We start from the raw sequence: 17980 nt of genomic DNA, 5'->3' as shown, positions 1-17980 counted from the left end.
CCCGTAATTTCATTCAGCCACATTGCTTTAATTCTTTTTGAATGTACAGTTACATGGTGTGCAAGACTGAGGATAATTAACTTCATAACTAGCTTGTCTTGTTTCCAGCTAAAGTCATTCTAGTTTTGGTATCCTGTTACTCCCAATAATTTTCTGTCCCTCCTCCTTTTTGCCATGCTAGAATGGAGTACCTTATCTTGGATATGCGAGTTCCTATCCTGCAAAATAAGATGCATTTTATACATTTCCTTCAGTGTTAGCAGTGGAATTTGTAGCCAAATTTTATATGCAATCTCCCCCCCCCCCTGTCAAAGGTACCTGCTCCAGTAACCTACCCACTGAATACACCTCAAGTGCCTGTGTATGGAATGGTAAGAATATTCACTCTTTATATTTATATAATACATTGAGAAGATGTTCTATTTTGAATGTCATACATCGTAATTTGCAGCAGTATGAGCCTGAAATCTCAAGTACTAATTTTTTTGTTATTCTGTTGCATTGTAAAGTAGTCTGAAAAGCTTCTGCATGCACAAGGGAAGTCACTGAAGTATTTTTTATCTTGCTTCCCAGTACTTACCAACATTTTAATCAAAGTGTGGTATAAAGTTTTTCCCACTGCTTTACTTGGATGTCCTAAGAAATGTCTTTTATATTATCCCCAGACCACGTTTTAAGATTTGCCAGTGTGGTCTTAACATCTTTTAATGGATGCAATTTTAGCATCCCCTTAGAGCAAGACCTTTTCACTAGTTTGTCCCTCCCCAAGGAAGTTATCTTAGCCTCCCCATCTCTTTCTTGAAACAGACACAAATATTCTGTCTCCATGTTTTTATAATGATGTCTACAATAGCTTAGGTATGGAAATCTGAGGCTAAAACAGAATTTTAGTCATATTTTATGTAACTGATTCCATTTGTTTGGTGGTGTTTATTATTTGGTGCCCATTCGTTTGGTGGTGTTTGAAAGTGCATTCAAGTTGTAACTTAATCCACCCCCACCATTTATGTACAAATTCCAAAGAGGTGAAATACCTTGGCTGTATCTGAACTCCTGCATTTATAATTATGCTCATGTTGCTCTATGACAATTTATTATAGAAGCTGGCCATTACAGGTGGGTGGAATTATCTGGTCAACACACTTCTGAGGCATTTCAGTTCCTTGCAAGCAAATTCAATCCTCCATCTCTCTCAGATTTCAGGCAGGGAAAATTATCTTCTCTGCCAGACTCATTGGAAAGCTGCTTCCCGTAAGAATAGATGTCACTGGGCTAGATGGATTAGTGGTCTGACTCTGTTGAAGACCACATGAAACCACTGTCTGAAGAGTGCAGAAACTGGCCGCTTCAGCAGTAGGAGTACTGTGTTCATGCATAAGCGGCTTCTGCACCTAGCCTCGAGAGCTTTGGCGTTAAGTTGCTGAAAGGGAACTAGAATTTGTTTAGCTTTCAAAATATATAGATAGAGCAACCATGTTCAAGCTCAGAGGATCAGTAAATGACTTTATACATTCCTATTTCTGTCTGACATTTAGGTACCTGCTCAGATTGGAGCTACTCCTATTATGGCACCCCAGCCTATGATATATACCCAAACCAGCCTAAGGCCAACAAATCCTTTTGCACCTATCTCTGGAACACAGGTTAGTGTATTCCTTAGCATAAAGATGAAACTCTTCATGATTCCTGTAGACTGTTAACAGCACTTCCCACTTTAAAATATTTATATACTGCCCCTGATTGGTCAAATCTGCTCCTTAGGCTGCAAAATATCATCACCATCACTATTTATACTCAACTGTCCGTGAGCTTGAAAGGATACTGGTATGTTCTTTTACCATCTCAGATCCTAAAGTACTTGCCTCACATCACTGAGACCCCCTCCTGATGAAAGTTAGGCAGGCTAAGACTTTCAGATAGAGCTTGATCAGCTCCACTCAAAGAGTTACAGAATGAATCAAATATACATTTATTTAAAATGTTCTTTTTTAAAAAAAGCAGTTGTGGGCCCTTCAGCAATGGGTCTGTCAGCAACTGATTGTGCCTGGATGTTGCTAGCAGGAAACAAACCAGTTCTTTGTTTCTTATTTTGTTTTTTTGTTGAAAACAGACCAAAAAAAATGTTTGCCTAATTTGCAATTAAGTTCTATTTTATTGTAGTTAGTAGAGTAGTGGAACTTTTATTGTGATGAAAGTTCAAAACTTAAGACTTGATACCTTGTAGTTCAACTTTAAGAAGCAGGGCTTCAACCAAGCCTCTGATTGATCAGCACAACTTTTTAGAGATATTCCTGGGATATTATTAAGCAGATGGAAGGTGATCTGTGATTTTAAATTTTACATGGTTTTAGTGTGTGTATGTTGAATGCAGGTGGCGCTGTGGGTTAAACCACTGAGCCTCTTGGGCTTGCCAATCAGAAGGTCGGCGGTTTGAATCCCCGTGACGGGGTGAGCTCCCGTTGCTCGGTCCCAGCTCCTGCCAACCTAGCAGTTCGAAAGCACATCAACGTGCAAGTAGATAAATAGGTACCACTCCGGTGGGAAGGTAAATGGCGTTTCCGTGTGCTGCTCTTGTTCGCCAGAAGCGGCTTAGTCATGCTGGCCACATGACCCGGAAGCTGTACGCCGGCTCCCTCAGCTGATAAAGCAAGATGAGCGCTGCAATGGACCAGGAATGGACCTAATGGTCAGGGGTCCCTTTACCTGTGTGTATGTACAAAAGAATTGTGCACCAGAATTTTGTTTTTAAAAATATATGAAAAAGCAGTTTACAAGTATTTTGTGAATAAAAATATGTAACCTTAATGACTTTCATTCAGCTTGTTTTTCTTTATATATGTTGCAGATACAATTTATGTAGACCCGCCAAAGCAGCAAGACACTTTGACAACCAAATATTGGTAGAAAGAAGACAGAACTTTTGAACTGCGGTCCTCACTAGGGCACATACCTGCTTCCCATACAATATCAATTACTTTGAATTGCTGTGCTTTAGAGATTATTGTTATAACAGTCACTATGGTATGAAATCATGTTTGGTTTTGGATAGCATAAGACTGTTTTCAGTGGAAAGCTGAAGTATTCTGAAGCTGAAGGTCAGCAAAGTATGTAAGGAGAATCTTGACTTTCCCTTTTTAAATAAGAGCTTACTTGGAAACTCTTTGCAGCATTTCCATGCAACAGCTAGCCTCTAGTAAGCTAGTGGAGGGTATAATTATTCTATTTATTTTCTCCCAGAATTCTGTGGCCGTTGTTACCATGGCACCACTGAATGAAGCTGAGCAATAAACCTTTCAGATACTCTTAAGCAGTACCTGATACAATAAGACTCTGAGAAGAATCTTGCATTATCAGAAATGCCAATATTGACTGCTTTTTCTCATGCTAGACTAGCTTCTTCTAATTCACAAATTTTGTACTGTGAGTTTTAAATGCTGTGAATCAACTTTTAACTAAATGTAGGCCATTAGCAGAAAACTATAGTCAATTGGCATTTCAGCAGAGCGTTGCCTTGCCAAGTGATAGAGCTATGCTTTGGCAGAGACTGGGGCACCTGACCTATTCTGAAGAAAATAGTATGTTACAAAGTAGAGTGTGTGCAGTCCTGGCATGGATGGCAATAGCTGCACTTCCTTATGCAGCCTCTTATGTACAGATAGCAGCATCATTTCAGACTTTAGCTAGAGTTGCCTTCATGTCCCAGAAAAAAGTCTGCAGGTGGCCAGCAGCAGTGAGTCTGGGAAGCTTTTTGCCCTTAATTTAAGATGTAGGGCACCAGCATTTTCTTAGTCATTCATCATTTACAGTGCTGCACTTTAAGAACTGGAAAATTGTGTTCCTGAGCTCCTCTATCCCTCTATAGCCTGCGACCCATGTTGTGGGTAAAGGAGCAAACGAAAATTTTAAAAGGGCCAGTCACTACATAAAACAAACTTTTTTGGGGGGGGAGGGAGTGTAAATATTTGTAAACCCTGAAATACAAAAAAAATCTAGTGCTGTATAATCTTTTCTTCTTCTTTGTAACACATTCAAAATGCAGATATCGTACTGCTTTAAGACATTTAGCTCAAATTTCTTTTGTATTGAAAAGTTCAGACCATTATCCTTCAAGATACTTAAGATATTATTGCAGTGTAGGAGAATGTAAGATGGTCCATGATTTTCAAACACAATGCCCCCAAATAATGAAAGGATTACCTTAAACATTATTTTTTAATTTGTCAGATGGAGTCTAGGGCATACCTATGAGGGGAGATGGGAAGCAAAAAATGATGATGATTATTTATTTTTTAAAGAACATTTTAACTGAAGAAAGCGTGCAAACTGGTTCTTTCCTTTCTATCACTGCTGTGATGATTTTCTTGTCTTGAGCTCATTGCGGTAGCAATAACAGCAAAAAGCCTCTCTCTTAAATGTCAATGTGGCTTTCTTTCATTAAGCTTGCCCCTTTTTATCATTTAAAACTTTTTGCAGCACTTGAGCTTGATCTCCCAAGTGTTTTTGCCAAGTTATTGGCCCTTGTTCCGTGGGAAGGGATTTGCAGAAACAAAAAGTACTTTTGTGGCTCAGGCTGTGTCAAATTCTAGAAAACCAGTCTTTTCCCTGTAAGTGTCTTTTGTGTTTGTTAATATTGTGCCAAGAATGTAAATATATATATATATATGCTTGCTTCAAGAAAGATATACTTGTTTTGTCAAACTAAACATGATTTTTTAAAAAAATCAAATCGTTTTTTTACATATGTGTTTGCAATTTGTAACCACTAACTTTGTATGGATTAAATGTTGCAAGTTGGAAAAAACGTTTCAGACCAAATCTTGGACATGTACTGGCAAAGACATAAACTGGATGCATGTACAGTAATTAAATGTGGAAAGTGAATTTTCAAGGGCTTTGGGCTTTAATGTACTCTCCTGGTTTGTCCAAAACCAATATTTATTGTAGCCCTATACAAGCTGGAGCAGCTTACTTAAAGGCCTTGTTTTAGTTGATATTCTAGTGAGTTAATTCTATTGATCCTCATTTAGGATTTTAAATCATGCTTCTAACCAATTTTCTGTCTCTTAATCCAGTTTGGATCAGTACATGTATTTAAATTACACAGATTTTATAATAACTAGCTAAAATGTTTGATCTCAGAGGCTGTGACCATGTAAAGTTTGGGGTTGTAAAATAGGCAGCAACCTTTTTTATCCCCCAGATATTATTTTCTAATAATTCAGTTTAACTGTGCTTAATTTATTGCATTTACTGGCTGCAGTCTTACAGCAGGGAACTTCATGCAATACCCACCTCCTCAGAGAGAGGGCAGCTTCAACTCTCCAAATGAATGGGTTTATGTATGTTGTTTATGTGCTTTCTACAGCATTATACAGTAATCATTGATGTATCCATTAAAATCATAATAATAATCACAATATTCCCACGGTAGCATAAGCCCCCAATACTTACACATTCTTGCTTCTATTCATATGCAATTTAATTCATTAAGGAAGACTGGATTTTGTAATTTCTCTTTTCGTATCTAACTCTCCAGCTCAGTGACTAGAATTCAAAATGTTACTGAGTATGTGCATCTTCTCATGCTTGCAATCTTTGTAAGCAGTGTGATACTTGCACAACCTAATTTAACCTTTTCCCTACAGCAAATGTGTGGGGATTCCCCCATGCTCATACATGAAGGTAACCTGTAAACCCTAGTAATGGCATTACTCTTAACCAGTAATGGTTATTTGAGGAATTCTTTTTAAGAATTGTTGCCCACTATACTGGTGTAATTTTTGTCAGATTCAGTTTTACATTCTGTCTCCAATAACCCTAAACTTGGAGGTTGTGCTTTTATCTTATAACCAGGGACTTTGATTTTATAATAAATGAGCTTTCTAGACAATAAGTGATTATCTATTTGTTCAATAAACCAATGGCATCTTGTCCAAAAAAGTAATAAATGTCAGTAGCTGTATTTTGGCTGTCAATATTAGCATTGAACCTTTGTAGGTAATACTTAGTCTGTAGTTCTTTAACTTATATATATAAATCTCCTTTATCAGATCTTTAATGTGCAATTGGTGGGGTGGTTCTTGAGTATGATTAGAGTGCTGTCTTTGCTTCATATTTAGGTTGCCGCAATTGAGAACAGTGGCAAGGTGTGAGATCAAAATAAATTGGGGGAAGAGCAGAATACAGTCATGGCTAGTCCAGTGGTGGAGGAAGCCTTTCAGGCACGTGGGGTGGGGTGAACCGCCCATAGGGGCGGGGCAAACTGCTCATAGGGGTGGGGCGCTCATAGGGACGGAACAGGGTGCTCAGCATCCCGTGCCGTCACTATGGGCACTGCCACGCGCTGCGTCCCTGTGGGCACTGCCGCACACCCTGTGCCATTCCTATGGGCACTGAGCGCCATGGGGCGCACAGTGCCCATAGGGACAAGACTGTGCCCTTAGGGATGAGACGGGGCGCGCAGTGCCCATAGGGGCGGGGCAAACTGCTCATAGGGGTGGGGTGCTCATAGGGACGGAACAGGGTGCTCAGCATCCCGTGCCGTCACTATGGGCACTGCCACGCGCTGCGTCCCTGTGGGCACTGCCGCACACCCTGTGCCATTCCTATGGGCACCGAGCGCCATGGGGCGCACAGTGCCCATAGGGACAAGACTGTGCCCTTAGGGATGAGACAGGGCGCGCAGTGCCCATAGGGGCGGGGCAAACTGCTCATAGGGGTGGGGTGCTCATAGGGACGGAACAGGGTGCTCAGCATCCCGTGCCGTCACTATGGGCACTGCCACGCGCTGCGTCCCTGTGGGCACTGCCGCACACCCTGTGCCATTCCTATGGGCACCGAGCGCCATGGGGCGCACAGTGCCCATAGGGACAAGACTGTGCCCTTAGGGATGAGACGGGGCGCGCAGTGCCCATAGGGACGGGGCGCACACTGGGGCCTCAGCCACCCTACAGCTGGGGGGGGGGAGGCAGGTGGACAGTACAGAGCCTGTGGGCGCTGAGATATGTGGCTTGTGTGTGCTGCAAGCCCCGCGGTGACGAGTGCTGCCTGCCATTTTGTCGCCCCATGTTAGGGTGGCACCCAGGGCAGACCGCCCTCTCCCCCCCCCCTCGTACCTGGGCTAGTCATCCCTACAGCCACACTGGGTCTTTAGGGAATTGTCTGTCCTTATGGAAAACCAAAATAACAGTTTGGTCACAACTGCTAGCACCACTTTCTGTGCCAAATCTGGAGAATTTGAACTCTCCTATCTCTGTGGAGGTGGGTTTATCACTCATTTCCTTGCTGAAAGATTGCATCTTTTTTTAATAGCTGACCCTAGCAGTTAGATGGTGGTCACTGTTAACATTATTGAAACTGCATTTGGGGTTGCTGTTGCCAGAATTACACTTTTATTCGTCTTGCCAGAAATGCTAAAAGTACAGGTAGCTGTACTATTTTCAACTTCCAGTTGGCGAAAGGTTGTTTACAGTGGTATTAGTGGTGTTTATAATTGAACTGTCTGAATAATGTTAGATTATATGTATTTAAAGGTTTTTAAAAGCCAATAAGATGTCCATCATACATACTTGACATTTGCTGCTTCCCTATTAGATATATTAGCAGGTTAAAGCTAACTATAAAAATAGCAACTCAACTAAACTCAGGACAGGATTGCACTGCATATGACATCGTTTTGTAAATTTATTGTGAGAGTAAGATGCTGACCAACCTACTGCCTTCTCAAAGATACTGACTTTAGAGAACAACTCCTTCCTTATTAATATATTGGTATCATTTCTATTATTCATTATTTTAGGGCAACCTTCCCATGCTGGCGGGGCTGATGGTAGTTGTAGTCCAAAACATCTGGAGGCGCCAAGCTGTGGAAGGTTGCCATAGTGATTTGGCCATTAACGGGTTGACTGCAAATATGTGTTTGTGGTCCTGAAATATTTGCAGGTGAAGCAATGTGGTGGTGGTCTTGTCACAAGATTATCCTTAAGGCGGTGCTATCCTTAAGGCAGTGCTACAAGGCTGCCATTTTAAAAGCTACAAAACGAAGGCAGATTTATTTCATCTGTTTTTGTTTCATTGTTTCCATTGTATTTAGGGTCACAGTCTAAATCTTAAGATTGGTGTGTCCTGGCTTTAGTTGTGTTTGATACTTTTATAGTTTGATAATTAGACTGGTAGGTCAGGGTTGTGATTCCCACAGGTATTCAGAGAAAAAAATGCATGAAGCTGAGGAGAAAGAAATACACACACTCACGCTCCCCCCCCCCCAATGTGGATTTCTGTGTCAACACCATTTTCTACATTTCCCATATTCAACTCTGATTAGAGATTTATTTTTGCTTTTAAAAAGACATATTATTAAAATGGCAAGAATTCTGTCTTAAAAGCTTTGGGAAGCATGGACAGTTCGATTATAATATTATGATTTCGTACATTCTTAAAACAGGATGAGAGCAATGGCAGTTTCATCATGTGGCTTCTAGGAGAGTGTGTGAGAATCTGAAGGGTGATAGGTGCCCTTGTACAGAGAGTGCTCTCTTTAAGGGTCAGATTAGACATGATGATAGTGGCTTTTTCTGTTCACATCTCTGCCTCGTTTTCATATAGAATGGAAGGTGGCATCTGAGCTTAATATTAGAAAGCATGGACAGGCATGGAAACCAGAGCCTGTTCCCTCCCGTAGTCCATTGCCCACATGTGTCCCTCCAGCTCTGCTTCTACACTGGAAATGAAATGAGCTGGGAGTAAATAATGGGCAATGAGCCCCATGTAGTTAATGCCATGGACTGAGAAGAGTCAGTCCCCTTTATTGTTGCAAACCTGTTGCAGTTAAAGCCAGCCTCCACCTTACCCCACTTTATATGAAACCCAGGAATAAATAAACATGGCTGCTATGGTCACATTAGTTGGCCATAAGAATAGAAATGTGATATTAATGGGTAATATTGTCATACTTGAAAATGTCTCTTCTAAAGCTGTTGCTCCTTTTCCTAGATATACATTCATTTTTTAAAAAATGTAATAAAGACATTTTCAGTCTCTGATAAGAATGTGTAGAGCTTAAAAAGAAAGCAAGTATACTTTTTGGGTTTTTTTTGTAAAATGTTGTCTTTGACTTTAAATACAGGGTGTACCTGGATCTGTTTGGGGTTTATTGATGTGTGGTAAGGGTGGACTACAATTTTAGAGTAGAATGCACTGTGGATCAGTGCTTTTATTTGTACATAAAAGGGAAAACTTCTTTTCTTTTTAAGTAGCCTGCATTTTGAGAATAATATTGACATGCGCTGTGTACCAGTTACTTATTTCCATTTTAAAGATTATATTTTTGAGTAATGGGGAACTGTACATGCTATCTCTACAGTTTCTAGAAATTACTTAGAAATGTTGCTTTTGAATATGTAATTTGACTTCTTGGCTGTCCCATTGCTTTAGTATGTATTGTGTACCTCATACCCCCAGCTTTCTGATGATAGCATTTATTTTAAAATATTGTAATAACCAATGCAGTCTTTATTCTTCTTCTCCCCCTACCCTACCAGTTTGGTAAATAATTTGATGCAATTGTATTCCTTTATAAAACACTTGGCTGGAATTTTCTTGAAATGTTGGAAGCAGGGGGAAAAGGTGTTAAATGTGTATGTGTTCTGGGTTTGGTTTTCTAATTGATAATTTCAATTTATTGTTCCCAATATTCTCTTCCTTGCCCCACCCCAATGCAATAGGTATGTGCCTTTATATATATATATTAATTTGATAGGTGCTTCCTGTTTGCAGGATGACTCTTTAAAATTCTTGTATAATTTTTGTCACAGCAGGGCAGTATTGATAATCCATATATTTGTATTTCAAATATGATTTAAATTGCATATTGTATCTGATAGAGAAAATGTATTGGGGGTTTTTCCGTAGTATTTGATCCTTTTCTATTCTGTAGGTAGAACAAGCAAGGAAAACCTCATTGCTGGAGAAGGTTGGAAGTTTAGTTGGGTTTTCAAGCAGATTTTAGGTCCCATGTGCTCACTAAACAACATGCAGCATTGGATCCAGATACCCAGTAGCACATAGCTCCCATTGTAATTAATGGGACAAGTTAGTAGTAACTTGATTACTGCCTTAGTCTGATATAACTGCCTTAGTCTGGGATCAACCTATGGTGTTGAGTTGGTTGAACAAGCCTCCTTGCAATCAAGAGAATATGCCACTAACTCCAGTAACTATTTCCTTCACAGAACAAATAGCAGATTGGGGGTGAGTGGGTGTCAAGATTACTAGAGTGTGGGGGAAAGGCTTAAACCCTTCTTCTTGCATATTATAACCCAGACACCTGATTGTCGCTATTTCCTCTCTTTTCCTTTTTAAGACACATGAAATCAGGTTACTCATTTATTGCATTGTCTAACATGGTCCCAAGAGGTCAGCTGAAGGGAAGGAGCTGCTTAGTGAGTCTTACAGTCTTTGCAGTTCGGAAAGCAACTGCTTACATCAATAGTGCTAGTGCAGGCAAGGAGACTCTCAGCAAACATGGGGAGTTCATGACACACTAGTGCCATTTACCAGCTATTGGTGGAAGCAACAGGATAAAAGTTTCTGAGACAAAGCATTTGATTGTCACTGTGGTATTAACAATATTTCCCCCTGTGAGTCAGTTTTTAAAAGTCTACTACACCTTATTCTCTGAGAAATGGTATTGGTGAGCATTATGAGCCGAATCCTTAATTCAGTGACCTCTTTGCTTCTTCCGTCTCTTATCACAGCTAGGCAGCAGGAACCACAGCTTAAAGGCTAGATGTGAAGCTGTGGTCCCTGTTGCCTGGCTGTGATAGAGACAGACTATATTCAGAAAAATAATGTTGAATGCAGCTGCAGAGTTGACTTCTTATTTTAGAAAAAGAGGAAGTCGTATTGTGAATTTTTCTTTTGTTTTGAGAACACATTATAGTAATACCTGCCACATTAATTGAATGACAAACAGCAAAATGTTTGAATGATGCATGAATACCTAGCAACCCAAATTTTGTTTAGTTAATAAAATACAAGTTTATAGCCATTTGCACCTGCAGGAAATTTCTTTTAAAGTACCATTATGATTAATCAACCAATAGTTTTGTTGTGGTGAAGGCCACTAAACACCAAAATGATTCTTGAGAGCCAGTGTGGTGTAGTGGTTAAGAGCGGTAGTCTCGTAATCTGGGGAACCGGGTTCACGTGTCCGCTCCTCCACATGCAGCTGCTGGGTGACCTTGGGCTAGTCACACTTCTTTGAAGTCTCTCAGCCCCACTCACCTCACAGAGTGTTTGTTGTGGGGGAGGAAGGGAAAGGAGAATGTTAGCCACTTTGAGACTCCTTAAAGGGTGTGAAAGGCGGGATATCAAATCCAAACTCTTCTTCTTCTTCTAGACTTCAGTTTATCAAAGCAGATTCAATAATTTCCCCTTGACTGATATAACAAATAGCATATTTAATTATCTGTAAAACAATTAAAACCCCTAGTACAATTAAAAATTGGAGGTTGTACAAGCATTGGTAAAACATTACTGAATAAATGCATTTAGCAATTTATTTTGAAAACAGGGTTTCTGCAAATGTTCTCATATTTTGTATTTCAAACATTTCTCAGTTTATTTCATATTTGAAATATAGCTTAATGGAGTGTATTGTGTTTTTTATTTAAGCTACTCAAAAAATGTATTTTGCCCAGCTCTGCTTGTTCTTACTTAGATTGATTTTGATATGCTTTCCCTTTACAAAGTTGCAGTGTGAGAACATGGTGCATCTAGCCATCAAAAAAAGTAAATAAATTCCTGCCTCTTCTCCCTGCCCCCAGCACTTACTTTGCTGAAGCACAGGGCTTGCTATGTTAACATTTTAATGATCCTTGACAGTATGTAAAACAGGAGGTGGTTGAGAGTCCTCCATTTTGTTAATGAAACAGGTTTTGGAAAATAAACTGGCACAAAGTGTCTTGGGTGTGTGTTTTAATATTTTTCTTAAAAGCAGTGTTTCATTTCAGCCAATGGTGCAGGTCAACCAGCAACACTTAAAAGCATTTATTGTTTTATTTCATGCCATTGGCATTGGGTGTTTAAGGATGGCTAATGAACCAAAGGGCTCTTCCAAAAGGGATACACATTTTCATTAATGGTTCAGGTAGCCAATGTCAAACCAGTAGAATAAAACGTTCCCCAAAATCAGTAGATTTAATCCTTTTGAGTAGGACCAGCTAAGAAGCTACCAAGAAGTGAATGGGCTGAATGTCTGTGTGACCTTTCAGTTGAACCTATCAAATCTATTAGTGTACTGTCACTTTTGGAATTAAGTAGTTGTGTCAATGTTTATGGTTGGCAATTCTGGTAAATTACTTACATTTTTCTTCAACTTAAGAACTGCCTTACCCTTTTTATTATTATTTATATAGCTCCACCAGTGACTAGTGCCTTACAAATCACAATAAAACAGGTCCCTGACCCAATCCAAAATTTGTTACAGCAGAAATAGCATAGGCAGTAAAAAAGGATGCACTACATGGTTGTTTCAGGTATATGTGCATATTTACAGGCTGTTACAGAATGACATGAAAGCTAGGAAGTTGTCTTCAAGTTTTGCATACATATAATGAACCTAGCTATCAAAAACCAAAGTACATCATCTCTCAATGCAAGCAGGTGAGTGTACACACCTTCCCCACCACATTGCCTAACTTCTTATTTTCTTGGCCTATAACACCTTGGTTGTGTATTCTAATTTTATGTTAAAGTAAAATTTAGAGCTTATACCTGCATTGTTTGCCTTGGAACCAACTGGAAATTTGTACTATATTAGAGTTGCTTTCTAAGTTTAGCTTTGTCTACTGGAAGCTATTCCCATGTACAAAATACATTCATTCTCATACCACATATCCATATATGAAATGAGGGCCTTAGGCAGAAAAATGCATATAAACAAAGACCTACGGTTTTAACTCTCTCATCACTCATTTATTGTGCCATTAAAAGCCTCAAATTATGCCTCATTCATAATTGCATTCCTACTGGAATCGGTTTCACAGTACAGAAACTATTTTTATTGTGTTTGTGTGTGGCCCAACAACATAGTTCTCTGGGCAACTTAACAATAAATGTCAAAAAAACAATTGAAATAGTACTCTCATTTTGACTCAAGAAAATCACCATTTTATAGTTCAAATCAGGAAAAATAAATACATTAAATGGACAAAAGTACAAAGATTCACAAAACGTTTAGGGGTATGTGTACCCCTGCATATCCCCAGAAAAAAAGCTGTGTGTGTGTGTGTGTGTGTGTGTAATATGCCCAGATTACCTAGGGCTTTTAGATAATTTAGGCTATCGGAAAGATCTTCACCTGAATCTGAAAAGACCACAGTGATGGTGTCAAATAAATTTATTTGTGAAGACTAGTCCATAACTAGGGTGCTGTCACTGCTGAAAATGCCACCTCTCACTTCACTTGGTTTCATGAAACACCCAAAGCAGGACCCAAGCTGTGAAGTTAGTAAAAGTTACTGGTATGTATTAGCATCAATGATATGGAAAGCAAATTGTGTACATCAAATGTATATAGACTTGAAATTCCTATGGAACAAGAATGGATGTGTGAGAGAAGAGAGGTAGCAAGCTTGCAAACCACATATCTGGGTGGGTAGCTGGTTATGAATGGTACATGTTCTTCCTCCTTGTCTTATTTATTTAGTCAGTATACTGCCTTTCATCCAAAGGTCACAGGGCGGTTCACAACATAAAAATACAAAATTAGAATTCAAGCTACATAATACACGAAAAACAAACGTAACAGCCCCCCCAAAAAAAACCATTTAAAAAGCCATGGTTGAAGAGAAAATACCTAGTTGAGATATACCGTATTTTTTGCACCATAACACTCACTTTTTTCCTCCTAGAAAGTAAGGGGAAATGTCTGTGCGTGTTATGGAGGAAATGCCTACGGGTGGCATGCCTACGGATTTTCCTCCCCTAAAAACTACGTCCGTGTTATGGTCGGGTGCATGTTATAGAGCGAAAAATACGGTACATTCCTGGCATCTAAAGATATGTAATGAAGGTGCCAGGTGATACTCTGTATAGAGAGCATTCACAAATGGGGAGCAAATCGCCTTGGCATGGATGCTGAAGTTGCCCAGAAATAGCAGTCTGGGAGTCCTCAATGCCAGCTCTGAGCTCGGGCAAGGAGACTGCTGGGCATTGAGGTGCTAAACAGAGGAAGTGGACTCTGGTGCAAACTCTGGCTGATCTTAGCAGGGCTGGTTCTAGATTTGAGGGAGGCCCTCAATGAAATAACCTCATGGCCCTATTTCCGTGTTCATGAGAGCTCTGGCAGGCTTACATCAGAGTAGCAGGGCCCTTACCAGTCCTGGGCAGCTGGGCTGGGAGACATATTCTCACAGTGGCCCAGAGTATTCCAAGGGGACATCATAAACAATAGAGTTGAGTGCTAGAGTTCTATGAGCATCACTCAGGTGGTCCACAGCATGGCTGTGAAGAACAGTGGGTGCAGCAGCTGCTCATTCTGAGAACCCAGCAATCCTCTGGCAAGGGGAGAGACTTGAAAGAAATGAAGAGGATTAGGATCTTATACAAGAGGAAGTGATTTAAAAGGAGTGGGGAGGATTAAGAATACAGAAGAGCAGGAGGGAGAGATTTAAAAGGAGTGGAGAAGATTAGGAGCCAGGAAAACAAGTGAAAGGAAGCAAACATATCAAAATAGAAGCAATAAAAATAAAATTAAAATGAATATGGCATCTAACACAAATGCGTTACAATTGCTGCAATGGGCAGAAAAACTATTTTAAGTGGTCCACCAACACACTCATTAATTTTCAAGTTTGGGAATCACTGATACAGGACTATTTTACATACTTGTTACACTATAAGCTTTTGTTGGCCAGAGACCACACTCTGAGTCTCTGAGGAGTCTTCAGACCAATGCTCCATCTAAGCCTGGAGTTGGCAGTGGCTTATGATCTCAGGCTAAGGTTTGATTGCTGGAATTTGTATAAAATGTCACTAAACCACCTAACAACTGTGTATCACATTGTTTGATACTATTTTTCCTTTCATTTATACAGTATAGTAAATCATGTAGAATGAGACAACTGATATTATTCTTTATTGAATTTATATACAGTGGTACCTCGGGTTAAGTACTTAATTCGTTTCGGAGGTTCGTTCTTAACCTGAAACTGTTCTTAACCTGAAGCACCACTTTAGCTAATGGAGCCTCCCGCTGCTGCTGCTGTGCCGCCACCGCACGATTTCTGTTTTCATCCTGAAGCAAAATTCTTAACCCGAGGTACTATTTCTGGGTTAGCGGAGTCTGTAACCTGAAGTGTATGTAACCTGAAGCTTATGTAACCCGAGGTATCACTGTACAGTTCTATACCCAGCGGTCTCAGGGCAGTTCACAGAATAAAATCAAAATTTAATCCACAAAATACATAATCAAAATAAAAACAATAACCCCCCAACCCATATTTTAAAAGGGCATAGGATGTCATATGATAACACATGATAAAAAGTAACTAAATAACTTCAATGTAACAAAAGGGGACACATGATAAACAGTTAAACCAGGCATAGGCAAACTCTGCCCTCCAGACGTTTTGGGACTACAGTACAATTCCCATCATCCCTGACCACCTGTCCTGTTAGCTAGGGATGATGGGAGTTGTAGTGTGGTGTAGTGGTTAAGAGCGGTAGTCTTGTAATCTGGTAAACCGGGTTCGCGTCTCTGCTCCTCCGCATGCAGCTGCTGGGTGACCTTGGGCTAGTCACACTTATTTGAAGTCTCTCAGCCCCACTCACCTCACAAAGTGTTTGTTGTGGGGGAGGAAGGGAAAGGAGAATGTTAGCTGCTTTGAGACTCCTGAAGGGGGGTGAAAGGTGGGATATCAAATCCAAACTCTTCTTCTTCTTCTATGCCTGAGTTAAACGCACAGCAGAGGATGAAGGATAAGAAGCCTTAGGTTGAAACTCCATATGCACTTACCTGAACCTAAGTCCCATTGAACTCAATCAAGCTTACTTCTGACTAGACATATCTATTAAAAATAGAGTTGAGATCTGTTTATCAAAATGCTCCCCCTCTTGTAGCTTGTATTTGCTATTTTTACATTTATAGTTTAATATTACTATGTGAGAGTCACCAGAAAAGCCGTTTAAAAAGATCTTCTACATCTATGTGTAAAGGGAAAGGGCCATGGCTCAGTGGTAGAGCACCAGGTTCTCAGGTTCAAATCATGGCATCTCCAGGCAGGGCTAACAATGTCACCAGCTGGAAACTTGGAGAGCTGCTGCCAGTCAGTGTGGACAATACTGAGCTAAACGCATAGCTGTCAACCGTCCCTTTTTTGGTGGAAAATTCCCTTGTTCCAGCACCGTTTCCCGCTGCTATCCTGGATTGTTAGATATCCTGTAGACTGTCCCCGGGACAGGTGAGGCTGCTGATCCCTTATTTTCGAGGCTGCTGATCCCTTTTTTTCAAATCTGAAAGTTGACAGCTATGTAAACGGACCAATGGTCTGACTTGGTCTAAGGAAGTTTTTCTATGAAAGCCACCAGTGTGATATATCAGAGGTTGGTTCATAAGGGCTAAGGTGGCACTGCTGCACCAATCTCAGTTCCTTTCCTTCTTACAACCAACCCAGGAGGTAGTGGAACTACGTAGTTGTTATCTTCCTCTTTTTCAGTCTCAGTGCTGCCCTTGTAGAATTCAGCAGGGAGGTGGATGGGACAAAAACAGAATCAATCGGCTCTACTTGTCTTTGACTCTGGCTCCACCTCTTGTTGCCCTGCCTCCCTTTCCTCCCTACCATAATCAAGGGGCATTTGCCACCGCTAATGTGATGTAGTGGAAACTAGGATTCAAATCCCCACCTGCCATAGGCGCCGACTCCATGGGGCCTGAGGGGGCCCGAGCCCCCTAAAAAATTCGTTTGGGGGGGCTCCGCCCCCCAATAATCTCGGGCGCCCCTCCAGCAGAGCACCACCACCGTCCCCCGCCTCCTCCCCACCTGCTCCCTCGCCAGCCAGCCAGCCAGCCGCGCGCCCTAGCCGGAGAGCCCCGGCCGCCCCCGTCGCGCAATCGGCTGGATCTCCCTTCAGCAGGCCGTGCTCACAACTCGGCCCAGGGATCCCCGAGCAGCGGATCTCCGGCCCAGCTGAAGAATCCGGCAACAAGCCCCCTCCTTCCCAATCGCTCCGGCTCCGCCGAAATACTTTAAATCTCACTAATTTTCATCTAAAATTTAGAAAACCTCCCGGGGCATGACCCCGGTATGGGCCCCCCCAATATTTTTTATAAGTCGGTGCCCCTGCCACCGGCTCACTGTGTTGCGCCTCTGACAGTCAACCTAACCTACCACACAGGGTTATCGTGCGGATAAAACGGGGAGTGGGAAAACCGAAGAGCATGAGACCCTTAGTCTTGGGGCCGTGGGTTTAAACCCCCCTTTGGGCGAAATATTCCTGCAGAGGCAGCGCAGGGGAAGAGATTGTTTGATCCTCGTGGTCCCTTCCAACCATTCTAGGACTCTATAATGATACATACATCATACTGAGCTCTTGGAAGGAAACGTCTGATATAAAAGTAACAAATATTCGGGCATCCTTCATGGCGATCCTGTAACTGCAGTTCCCAGGATTCTTTGAGGGGTGGAGCAATGTGCTTTAATGACCCAGTGTGTACACAGCCTTGCTTCTATGCAATAATAATAATAATAATAATAATAATAATAATAATAATAATAAAAAATCCTATTTATATGGTAAATCACGAAGGGGCTTTCGCTTTCTTAGTGGGGTAGCTGCACATTATCACCACCATCTAACACCAACAATACAACCTTCACACCAAAAACGAGAATGGCAGGGCAAGCTCCTCCCTTACCCTCGGGCAGTCAATCAAGACCTATCAGGCAACAGGGAGACCCTCCACTCCCCCTCCTCAGAA

The 17980-nt window shown here is 41.1% G+C and overlaps 1 protein-coding gene and 2 long non-coding RNA genes across 4 annotated transcripts in view; 2 read left to right on the top strand and 1 right to left on the bottom strand.

Moving 5' to 3' along the window:
- LOC309523907 (phosphatidylinositol-binding clathrin assembly protein-like) overlaps positions 1 to 5975 on the top strand; it is a 49020-nt gene extending 43045 nt beyond the window's left edge. For both annotated transcript variants that reach the window (XM_082208131.1, XM_082208130.1), the window contains 3 exons: positions 315 to 371; positions 1536 to 1643; positions 2846 to 5975. In XM_082208131.1, coding sequence (XP_082064257.1) covers positions 315 to 371; positions 1536 to 1643; positions 2846 to 2860 — 180 coding nt within the window. In that variant the 3' untranslated portion in view covers positions 2861 to 5975. The remainder of the gene's footprint in view (positions 1 to 314; positions 372 to 1535; positions 1644 to 2845) is intronic.
- Positions 5976 to 6692: 717 nt separating this feature from the next.
- Positions 6693 to 11961, top strand: LOC309523911. The gene is made up of 2 exons (XR_014215681.1): positions 6693 to 11151; positions 11406 to 11961. It is a non-coding gene; the product is annotated as an uncharacterized lncRNA (long non-coding RNA).
- Positions 11962 to 12527: 566 nt separating this feature from the next.
- LOC309523913 lies at positions 12528 to 17937 on the bottom strand. Its single transcript, XR_014215683.1, has 3 exons — positions 17350 to 17937; positions 14357 to 16905; positions 12528 to 13499 (listed from the first exon to the last, which is right to left on the bottom strand). It is a non-coding gene; the product is annotated as an uncharacterized lncRNA (long non-coding RNA).
- Positions 17938 to 17980: the final 43 nt, after the last annotated feature.

This window comes from Podarcis vaucheri (assembly GCF_965113315.1).
Source record: "Podarcis vaucheri genome assembly, chromosome: Z".
In the NCBI taxonomy this organism is placed as follows: domain Eukaryota; kingdom Metazoa; phylum Chordata; class Lepidosauria; order Squamata; family Lacertidae; genus Podarcis; species Podarcis vaucheri.
Note: the sequence above shows the minus strand (reverse complement) of the source record. Positions and strands in the feature narration are given on the sequence as shown.